Raw genomic sequence first — 12,005 nt, 5'->3', positions numbered from 1 at the left:
CTGGTGAATTACACAATGGTCCTCAGAGCCTGAAGGCCCCCCCCCCGCCCCCCCCGCCCCGCTTCCTTTTCCCTGCCCCCTCATCCCATCCCCTGCTGATTTTTTTTTTTTAATATATATGTATATATGTATTTTTTTGCCTGTGCTCTCCGGGGAAGTTTGCATGGGGCTACTAGCTCACATGCGGGATCAGAATGGTGTGAATGACAGCCGCACTGTGTCATGAAGGTGGTGGTGGTTTCAGCACCAGAGACCAAATAAGAAGAAAGCTGAGAGAGGGGGGAAACGCTTTTGGATGACAAAGGATGGGTGAGTGAACTTTTGTTGTTTTCTTCTTAGCAAAGCTGAATCCTCTTGGCTTTCTATCCTCAGTTGTGGCATTCGCTGGTAAAAGCCGGGGAAACAGGCAAAAAGCAGCAGCCTTTGAGTTTGCCAGTTGATTCACTATAGTTGCTATTATATTTTTAGATCATTTTCCTTTTTTGCAGGTTTTTTTTTTAATCCATAAATGCATAACACGGACTTAAACAGACTCTAGAGAAATATCTTTAAGACTGTCTCTACCGTCTGTTTATCCACAGCTTGGGAATTGAGCATGAGATAAATATTGTGTTTGCTTCTATTTCTTGATAATATTAGCCACGCTTGTATTTCTGGTTTCTGTCAGGAAGATTAACACTTAACAGTGTGTGTAGGGGTGGGGTCCTTACTTTTTAGAGGTTGAACAAGGGCTTGTTTTATCTTCGAAGCTGTATCCTGAACCCATCTTCCAAATTTCCAGCAGTCATTTGCCAGTCTTATTTTTTCAAGTGTGACTGGCTTCACCCCCCTACACCCTCCTTTCTCCTGTCTGGGAGAGCTGGAATGTATTTCAATGAGTCTGTAGCTGGCAAGAGGACAGAGAGTAAGATCGGGTTTTAAATTAAAGAAAAAAAATACTGCTTGAGAAGGAGGGTTTTTAGATTAGAGGTTGGGCTGATTGTCTCTTGGTTAAAAATATAAAAATTTAAAGGAAAAAAAGGAACTGTAACATACGGTAGTTTTTCCCCACCGTTAAGAAATAATAAATCTACTGTTGACAGAGAAAAGAAGTCCCTTAACATGCAAGGACTAGGAAATGAAGCCTAAGTGCCAACAGATTGCAACTTTGCAGGCTTTCTGAAGTTAATGGAGGTAGGGCAGGAAAAAAAAAAGTCAGTGGGAAAGGTGAGGAGGAAGATAATAGTCTGCAGTTTATTTCCTTGTTTATTCTTCAAATCTGCAGAAACACCTATATTAAAAATAACAGCAAACTAATACTACCGGAGACTATTTTGCATTTTTTGCAAATATTTAATAAGAATTTGACAGTCTTAACTTTATAGTGTTCTCTATTAGGAGTAGGTCTCTGAGCCCCTGTTAGCACTGGGCAGAGAGCCACACATACAGACATTAACAAACTGAGAATACCTCACAATTATTAGTCTTCATACCATGTTACGTTGGCTGACCATACTAGTCCCAATGACATTTTTTTCTAGAACTCATATACTGCCGTTTAATTATGCAATAAGTATACAATTTCGGGCAGGACAAACTTGGTTTAACCCTGACAGCTTACTGAAGCTGCTTTGCGAGAGTACATCCTGCTTTCTCAACTAGGAAAGATGAACAAGCACCCGGTTTACTAAATCACATTTTGCCCTTACCAGAAGACATCATACACTTTTTTTTTTTTCGTACTGTGGTTCAACACATTAACTAGCTGAATATTATTGTTATTAAAATGTCAGCATTCAGTGATAAAAAAGGCTCTGTGTTTTTTTTAATGTTGAGGTACATAGGAACTCCTGAACTCAGAGAGTTTTTTTAGTTCTAAGGCACTGGGGTGATGTGAAGATCAAGCAAGAAAGAACAAACAGCAAGCATGCAATGTTGAAGAAAATAATGCTTTTAATGTTAAACACCTTGTCCTTAAATCCACTGTCCCATTACTACATTAGACAAAATGCCTCTAATATTGGTAAGCTGGTAGTGATTTATTTTAATAGCTTCACAATGTATGTCTGTCTTCTTTTTAATATTGTAGGTTTCCATTTAATTACACAGCTTAAAGGCATGAGTGTGGTGCCGGTGCTACTCCCTACACTGCTTCTTGTTATGCTCACGGGCGCTCAGAGAGCTTGTCCAAAGAACTGCAGATGTGATGGCAAAATTGTGTACTGTGAATCTCATGCTTTTTCAGATATCCCTGAGAACATTTCTGGAGGGTCACAAGGCTTATCATTAAGGTTCAACAGCATTCAGAAACTCAAATCCAATCAGTTTGCTGGCCTTAACCAGCTTATATGGCTCTATCTTGACCATAATTACATTAGCTCAGTGGATGAAGATGCATTTCAAGGGATCCGTAGACTGAAAGAATTAATTCTAAGCTCCAACAAAATTACCTATCTGCACAATAAAACATTTCACCCAGTTCCCAATCTCCGCAATCTGGACCTCTCCTACAATAAGCTTCAGTCATTGCAATCAGAACAATTTAAGGGCCTTCGGAAACTCATTATTTTGCACTTGAGATCTAACTCACTAAAGACTGTGCCGATAAGAGTTTTTCAAGACTGTCGTAATCTTGACTTTCTGGATTTGGGTTATAATCGTCTTCGAAGCTTGTCCCGAAATGCATTTGCTGGTCTCTTGAAGTTAAAGGAGCTCCACTTGGAGCACAATCAGTTTTCCAAGATCAACTTCGCTCATTTTCCACGTCTCTTCAATCTCCGCTCAATTTACTTACAATGGAACAGGATTCGCTCCATTAGCCAAGGCTTGACATGGACTTGGAGTTCCTTACATAACTTGGATTTATCAGGAAATGACATCCAAGGAATTGAGCCGGGTACGTTTAAATGCCTCCCCAATTTGCAAAAATTGAATTTGGATTCTAACAAGCTCACCAATATCTCACAGGAAACTGTCAATGCATGGATATCATTAATATCCATCACCTTGTCTGGAAATATGTGGGAATGCAGTCGGAGCATTTGTCCTCTATATTATTGGCTTAAGAATTTCAAAGGAAATAAGGAAAGCACCATGATATGTGCAGGACCTAAGCACATCCAGGGTGAAAAGGTTAGTGATGCTGTGGAAACATATAATATCTGTTCTGAAGTCCAGGTGGTCAACACGGAGAGATCACACCTGGTCCCCCAAACTCCACAGAAGCCTCTGATTATCCCTAAACCTACCATCTTCAAATCTGATGCCATCCAACCCACCCTTGAAATACCAAGCCCTTCTCCAGGGTTTCAGATTCCGGACACAGAGCAAGATTATGAGCATGTTTCATTTCACAAAATTATTGCTGGGAGTGTGGCTCTCTTTGTCTCTGTGGCCATGATCCTCTTGGTAATCTATGTGTCTTGGAAACGCTACCCAGCAAGCATGAAACAACTCCAGCAACACTCTCTTATGAAGAGGAGGCGGAAAAAGGCCAGAGAGTCTGAAAGACAAATGAATTCCCCTTTACAGGAGTATTATGTGGACTACAAGCCTACAAACTCTGAGACCGTGGATATATCGGTTAATGGATCTGGGCCCTGCACATATACCATCTCTGGTTCCAGGGAATGTGAGGTATGAGCCATGATCCTCCTAAAAGCATTTCTACTGCGGGGAAGGAGAGGTAAATGTTTGAAGCTCTAGAGGTGTCTCTAATCACTAGAAAGATTAATGACCCTTTTGCTTTTGGGTTTTGCTTGGTGTGAAGGTTACTTAATTAAATTACAACCACCAGGAAATTGACTGCTTTTTCTTTCTTTTTTTTTTTTTTCTAATGGTTGAAACTTGAAGGAAGTTCATTCAAGGATGAGATTAAGTTGGAATAAAGCACTATGTTAAAACATCTGTTTTTTAACAGTTTGTATACAGGGGTTGGACTTAAAAACACATGCAAACAAAACTCTTTTCTTTCTGAAATTTATGTCTGGTTCTTGATGTTTGACTTTTGTAACAAAATAAAGATAGGAGGGGCCAGCTTAATTTAAAAAGAAAGTGAGTTTACCAAAATTCCAGGACATAATGAAGATTTAAACCAAAGAGCAATTTACCCAAGGGTTGATTTTGTTGTAAATTTTTAGTTTTGACTGAAGCATGCAACAGGGATTTCACAGCCGTGTTACTTGCTGTTTAGTTATTATACCAGCATAGAGAATGTCAGAGGCCTACTGTGTAATTGTATCACGCTTATAAGACTTTCTTTCTCTTTCTTTCTTTCTTCTTTCTATCTCCCCTTCCTTCCTTCCTTCTTTCTTTCCCTTATGTTTTAAAATTACTGGGACATATATCAGTTTTCAAAGGATTTTTAAGTGCTGGCTATTTGTGTGTATTCAGAATGAAACTTAAATTCTATGTTTTGGCTTTGTCCCTGGTAACTAAAATCAGGTTGTGATGTTGTGGATGATGTAGCAATAACATAATGACAGGCATAACAGGGACTATTTGTCTGTGTTGCTGTCATCCCCAAAAGGAATAAGTATTCTTGTTAAACTTATGCAAAATTAAGTGATACAAATATTTATAAATACAAGGAGAGAGGTTTGAGTTCTGAGTATTCTCCCTTTCTGTGACAGTCTCAAATGAAAGTATATATTTCATGTTCTATCCTTTTCGTCTTCGTGAGAATAAGTTTGGGCCTATTTCCTGATTATTTAATTTTAAAGATCACTTATAGAAGCATGTTAATGAATAGAAAAATAGTCACAAATTTCCAAATTGTCAATAAGTTATACTGGATGTAAATTGTTCTTTTCTTGGTAAAGGTGATCATTATGTGCAATGACTGACTGCCAAGGCCTTGTTGCTGGAGAGAACTGGTGAAGAGAGGTTGAGTTCTGGCAATATGCTGTTTTAGCATCTTATTTTAGATGAGTATTTTTTCAAAAGAGAGTTTTAATGAGTATTTAAAGACTTTGACATTTCTAATGTTAGTTATAGCAGTTGGAAAATATAATTTGCTCTTCAATAATATATACTCTAATTTTTTCATATTCCTAAATACAGATGCTAATGAAAATGTTTTCAGACAAAGCACTGAATTTGAAATAATCTCCAACTTAGTACAATTTGGACTATTGAACTGTTCTTCACAGAGTTCATTTTCTTCTTTTTTGTGTATCATTGAAAATAAGAGAAGTAATCCCAGATAATAAAACTCTAAAAGAATCCTGTATAAGCAATTGCCCTTAAAAATTAAAGTGAATAAAAGATTTTCTATAAAAGTCTAACAAGGCTTGATGTTTTTATTACAGGCCCACATTTATTCAATATAGATGAATATTAGTAACACAATTTCATCCTATTTTATCCTGAGTTCTTGATTATCTTAAAGGCTAGTAAGATAAAGAGAAAAGGAAAATCGAGGTTCATTGATTCATTTTCTCTTGTCTTTTGTAGAATGGTGATTTTTATTTATAAGAATCACCAGGAAGAAAGAAAGATTCTTAAAGAACTAGGACTTGAAAACAGCAATTCTAAAACTTTTCCAGAAATCTTAAATTCCACCAATCATTTCTTCGAAAACCCTAGGCATTACCATGATAAAGTAAAAGATTTTTTATTCCATAAAAACATGGGTGTTTAAAAACACGTTCTGATACTATATTATATAAAGTGGAGTTCAAGGTCACGAAATTTCACTAGCATTGTTGGGAATGAATGGGTTGTTAAAGCATCAAACAATGAAGAATTTTATTAAATATTGTAAGGATACTATTAAGTCTAAATGGTGGCTCTACTGAATTAGGTCAAACTTGCCATGCCCAGAAACTTGGAAAATGATAGGCTGTCCTTTGAAGACCATTACCTCAATTTGGGAGGATGAGAGGCTGCAATAAAACTCCATTTAAATGAATATTAAGTTACTTTGAAACACAGACACACAAAAATAATTGGAGTTGCCACCCATGTTTTTGATAGGATGTTCAGTATATTACAGTTATAGGTTGATATTAAAAATAAGAAAAATAAATCGTTAGGAATTGGTAATTAGGGAAACCCCCCTATCCCCCATATTTCTTTGTCACCCCAGAGTAAAATTTTTCCTGTTGAGAAAATTTCCATTAGAGAAAACTTCTCCACAAAATGAAGCAAAGAGAGGGGAATGATCTGTGCAAATTTATGATTTTTAGAAACACTAAAGATATGCTGAATTTTAGCTGGTGTTGTTTTTATACATCTCATGTATCAATAGCATAGAAAATAAAAAAAAAATTGATATATTTACAATACAATTTTATGCTGCAGGATTTTTTTTTTTTTTTTTTATTGAAAACACCAAACTTTACCCAAAAAAGCCATAAATATTTAACTGGAAAAGTTAGCATCAAGTGCTAATTTTCTAAGTGCCTTGAAGGAAAAATAAGTTACATTAAATTGAATAGTTCACTCTCCTCCTAATTCATATTCAGTTATCATGACCTAAATATAATTCAAATAGTCATTTTGTTTCTTTTAAGAGGAAAATAAAAATATTAATATTCCTCATTTGTATGGCATCTGTGAACCATCACACAAATACAACATGCAATTTTCAAATTAAATAATTTGGCTCCACATTTTGCAAGTTTTAATTTTAAAAAGTCTATGTGCACACACCATACTAATAAATTAAAAGATAATATTTTAATAACTTAGGTAGTAAAAATTTCTTGTATGTATAAATGAGGAATAATTAATATGATATATGGCACAAATATAAGAGATACGTACATTGCAATCATCATACTTTGGCAGATCAATTCATTTGGTTGAACTGAATCATTTAATTTGTCTGTCCTCAATATGTACTTAGAAAAGATAACTTAAAACCAGAAGGGTACAGCTTTGCCTAAAACTTAGTGATGTGTCATTAAAAATAGAGAAAATTGCAAACCACTTACTTTTGAAAATACTTTGTGAAACTTTGCATAATTTTATCTCATTAAAAAATATTACAGGGTTATGAAGTTACTTCAGTAAGTATACCAAATTTTTTTTTAGAGATTGTAAAGAACAAAGTTTTGAATACCTAGTTCTTCTAGGATTGGTTTTATCAACTGCAAATAGCCAGCACCTTTATAAAAGTAGCCAATGTGAATATAGGAAAAGAGAGAACATTCTAGTTTATGTATTACATTTAAAAAATGAAATTGGTGAAACCTTAAAATGAATGAAGGTAGTCTCTAAAGAGAATTTCCATCCAAAGTGTTTTAAAAGTTAAGTAAGTGAAATATAAAGCTTAATGATCCCATAATGCTAACAGTGCTACCATTAGGAAAATGGCAGTATTGGTGACAATATAGGTATATATTCTTCAGTTATACAGTATTTTGGTTACATACTTCAAAATCAGGTAAAATAGAAGAAATACTGGTTTACAGTTTGGGCTAATACTATTTCTTTCACTGCTATGCTGTGGATGATATAGACCATTTCTAATAATTTATATTTGTTGAATGTATTAGATCATGTTCAAACTATTGACTTAAAGTGGACAATTAACTTCTTTTGACACTTTAGTAATTGACATTTTGTGATGTACTGAAAGGATTTCCAAAGACTACAATGCATGATATATATTCAAAAGGGATTCTAAGTGAGGCAGGCCCAGTATCATTGAATTTAATTAATATTTTACCAACATAAAGCTATTAAAAAAAACTGTATTTAGGTGTCTCACTACTACAGTGTCATGGTAAAATGTTATAATTGAAATTATATTTGTATATTGATGTACAGTATATTTGTGTGTGTTTGTGTGTATGTGTGTGCATGTGTGTAGTGTTGAAATAGAGAGATAATATAAATATTTTTCCATGAGACTTGATATCCATTTTGAACATTTGAATTAGTAGTGAAAAAAATCTTGGGTTAAAATTACCAGGATTTGTTCATCAGGAATGTATTTTTTAAGGTAAATGTTTTATCATCTTTAAAAATCACTAGTACCTTACATCTCCATGGTCTAAAATTATTTTTATGAAAAAAAATTAATGTAGTCAAGTCTGTATCTATACTACATATTGCCATTTTTGGCATTACTTTTGGCTAGTCACTTCATTTCTGTGTGACCCAAATGAGAGTATTCTACCAGCACAACATTTCCCAACTAAAGGCAATTCTCAGATTGGTACACTTTTCTCTATGGTCATTCTCAGGACTGAAAAAGCAAGATGAGGTATGAGAGAAAGCCTGGGTTATTTATATTCATTTGTCAATGAGAAAATAATCAGCTCCTTGACTTGTTAAAAAATGAGGTGCTCAGGTAAACAGCCATGCAATTTTTTTATGCTTGAGTGGAAGATATACAACACATACAACTAGAGAAGTGCGTGAGCACACATGCACATGTGCACACACACATAGGAGGGGTTTTCAAAAAGTTCATGGGAAGATTTGTATTATCTTTTTTTTTTTTTCCTTTTTGTCTTTTTTCGTGACCGGTAATGGGATCGCAACCCTAGGTGTCGCGCCCGCATCGCGCTCAACCAGTGAGCGGACCGGTCTCTATATGGGATCCGAACCCTCGGCGGGAGCGCTGCCATGCTCCCAAGTGCTGCACTCTACCGAGTGCGCCACCGGGCCGGCCCCTGTATTATCTTTTAATTCCATTTTCCACAAACTTTTTGAAGTACCATTGTATATGACTTTTAAATTCTGCCATGTACTTAAAACTATGGCTGCTTTTTAAAAAATCAATTGTCTGAATTTGATCCAATTAAAATCTATTTGTGAATAGAGTTTTTGTGTTAGAATTTGCAAATGAAAGTAGTAAAGAGTGACAGGTGCCAAAAAGGTCTGATATGGCTAATTTAGGAAGGATTTTTAAACTGACAATTTAATCCTTCAATTCTTTTTCTAGAATTAGTTGATATTGGCATCTCATGGACAAGGTTTTAACAAGTGGTTGTTCTCTTAGATTCCAAGCTGGGGCATCTGACTCTGGTCTTAGGAATGTATAGCTTGTGACACACCCCAGTAATATTCATATGATACCAGAATTTTTTTTTCTTGAGTTTTTTCTAAATTCAGTAAAATCTAATCATTCCTAGCTCTTCTCAGGAATTGCATTTATAAATCGTTTCATGCCTTAGAAGTTGCTCAGTAATGTTATCATTGAGGACTTGGTTGACTCATCTGAATTTTCATGTCTCTAGAGTTTCATAATTCACTGAATCAAAGTGAAACAGTGGCAACCTGTATATCACCAGACACAGGGAGTTTTGAAAAATTAGTATGTCTTTTGATCAGTGAAAAGCATGAAGTGATGTTGAATATGTTTTAAAAATTAAAATTGCTTTTTATAGTACCAGAAGAACCATCATTCATTGAGTCAGTTTAATAAAATCTCAATATTCTTAAAAGGAAAGAAAAATTATGGGGCTATTTTTCTCATGCACTCCATAAGCCATTAAAGTTTTAAGTGTAAGTTAAGGAAGGTTGAGAAAAACACAGTATTCCTATGGTATCAAAGCCATTGGCTTTTTAATGAACATCTTCTTAAATTTGCTAGATATGTGAAAAGGCTATGTATTTAAACTCCTTCTAAGCACTTTAAAAATAATGCTTTCACTGTCAGGAGAAATTAAGGTCTAAAAAAAATGGAGCTATGGGAAATTAGTCCTTTAAAAGTAAGATGTTTGCCCTTAAGTCGAATCTATTCATTGTACTATTTGTAAACATAAGGAGTGGGAATGAAATCACAGCAAAGCTGATATGCATTTATAAAGGTTTTTTAAAAAATGGTGACAATATAAAAAAATCATAAAAATCTTGTTCAAAAATTATGAAGAAGAATGAATAAAAGGAAAACATTGAACACAAGCATATGCCTGGATATCAAATAAATAAATAAACAAATACATTATTAAATAGGTTATGACATTTAGCATTAATCACTAAATCTGGCAAGAATGGTCACATTTTTCCTTTTTATCTTATTTTTAAACACAAATTCTTCCAGTAAAAGAAAATAAGTTTTAGTAAACATTTTAATCCCAGGTTTTAAAAGAAAGTTGTAAAGGTAAAAAGAGTGACTATAACTTCAACATTTCTGGCACAAATTTACAATTTTCATTTTTTACTAATATTTCAATGGTTGGGTTCTTCGAATCTCATTAAGTTTAAAAACTAAAAAGTGCATTAATTTTAACAGTGCATTTGAATGTCTCAAACCAGATTAAATAAGATTGATATGGATGAATTGCTTAAGAGAACTCACTCTATTTTAGGTTGTAAATAAGCAAAATATGTACTTCAAAATAGAAATATAAATAATTATGCATTGATTCTATTTAGAAGGAACTTTTAATATTAAAAGAAAATTATATAGAAACTAATTTGGGAATAGCAAATTATATAAGGAGGAAAAATGCCTGAGAATATTTCATTTTAAAAAGGCAATGATACTTAATTCATATTCACTGTATATTTTTACTTGAAAGGGAAAACAATTGTTTAACTGCCTCCTTTTAAAATTGACCATTAAAATTAACCATTAAAATGGTTAGCCCTCAGATAACCATGAAAATTACACTGATTTTCTTAAAACAAACAAACAGAAATAGTCTTTGAGTATAAATTCTAAACTTGATTTTTAAAGTTCTTCCCTGTTCCCTCAAGTCACATTTACTGACATTGGTTCTTTAATTTGCTCTTGAAGATCTAAATATCTGAGGTGTTGAAAATTATTAAAAATTGATTTCTTCTTTCCATTAACTGACTCCTATTAAATACTTTTACTTTTGAATGATACTCTAGAATACTGCTTGTTTGTTTCATAATAAATTTGATCATAATGAACTTCACTATGAAGTACATTAATATTTACAATTTTAAATTGACACCAACTATATTCAATGGTTTCTAGTAAGACTTGAAATAAGAAAAAAATGGAAACAAATTAATTATGTCTGAGTCTTTTTTAGTATGGTTACCATGGATGAAAAATTGATATTTTCTTCTGTGTTCGTAGATCTACAAAAGTAATAGCAGAGAGGTCAGCCTTGAAGTACTTTAGGGTGATGGTCAAACCACAATATGGACCAATTTTTCACTGGTCCTGTAGTTAGATCAGGGGGTGAAAAAAGAGGTATTAGATTTGAAGCCAACTCACTTTACTTCTCTAATACTGGACAAGTAAATATATATCTGACCTTTCTGTGTTATAATTTTTCCATCTATTGAACTGGGATAATAACTTTCCAAGTAACTCGTTGAAATGATTAATGAGGTACTATTCAAAAAGCACTCTGACCTCCTCCACCAAAAGCTTCAGTGTAAATATAAATGATTATTAACCATAAGCCTTACATCTACTGAAAAATGCAAAATGCGATGTAGCTGTATTATTTTCATTGTTATTATTAGTTATAATGATGGCTATAATACTCCCTGATGTAGAAACAAGTGTTGTGGTTACATTTTTACTGAAGCAAAAAATAAACCTGAACTTTCAGTCCCTTTTCTGAACTGTAATTTAGTTTGGGTACCAGACATGGCAATATTTAATAACATCTCAGATTTTATAATATACTCCCTTAGCGGAATATTTTATTTACCTTTCAAAGAAAGCAGCATTTGTATTTCTTTTATTGGTACTAACTCTGAAAAAGAAACAGGTTATAGTAACAACTTACAAATTCTCAGTCTCATCAAGTATTGCCCTTCAGTTCATTTTCTTAACAAGTGAAAGCACTTTTAATTCCTGAAGTGTTTATGTATCATAAGTGGGAGTTTTAAACAATATATAAATTATTACTTATGAATTAAAAACTTAATAAGTGATTTCAAGAAGAATTAATATTTCTCTAGCATATATATGTGTGTGTGTGTGTGTGTGTGTATATATATATCACTTAATGCTTTAGTGTATATAATATCAGTTGAGTGTAATCCTGAGTTATTTTTGCTGAAACATATATTGCATTATTCATACCTTTCTCGCCATAACTGTAATATATTTTAATGTGAAATATAATTCTTTTTGT

At 33.6% G+C, this 12,005-nt stretch overlaps 1 protein-coding gene across 1 annotated transcript in view; it reads left to right on the top strand.

Annotated features, from left to right (window-relative positions):
- The window catches only part of LRRTM4 (leucine rich repeat transmembrane neuronal 4), a 5,830-nt gene extending 563 nt beyond the window's left edge, over positions 1–5,267 (top strand). The window contains exons 2-3 of the mRNA XM_008573673.1: positions 159–309; positions 2,069–5,267. Coding sequence (XP_008571895.1) covers positions 306–309; positions 2,069–3,621 — 1,557 coding nt within the window. The 5' untranslated portion in view covers positions 159–305 and the 3' untranslated portion in view covers positions 3,622–5,267. The remainder of the gene's footprint in view (positions 1–158; positions 310–2,068) is intronic.
- Positions 5,268–12,005: the final 6,738 nt, after the last annotated feature.

Source organism: Galeopterus variegatus, unplaced genomic scaffold (genome assembly GCF_000696425.1).
Source record: "Galeopterus variegatus unplaced genomic scaffold, G_variegatus-3.0.2 Scaffold951, whole genome shotgun sequence".
NCBI classification, from domain to species: domain Eukaryota; kingdom Metazoa; phylum Chordata; class Mammalia; order Dermoptera; family Cynocephalidae; genus Galeopterus; species Galeopterus variegatus.
Note: the sequence above shows the minus strand (reverse complement) of the source record. Positions and strands in the feature narration are given on the sequence as shown.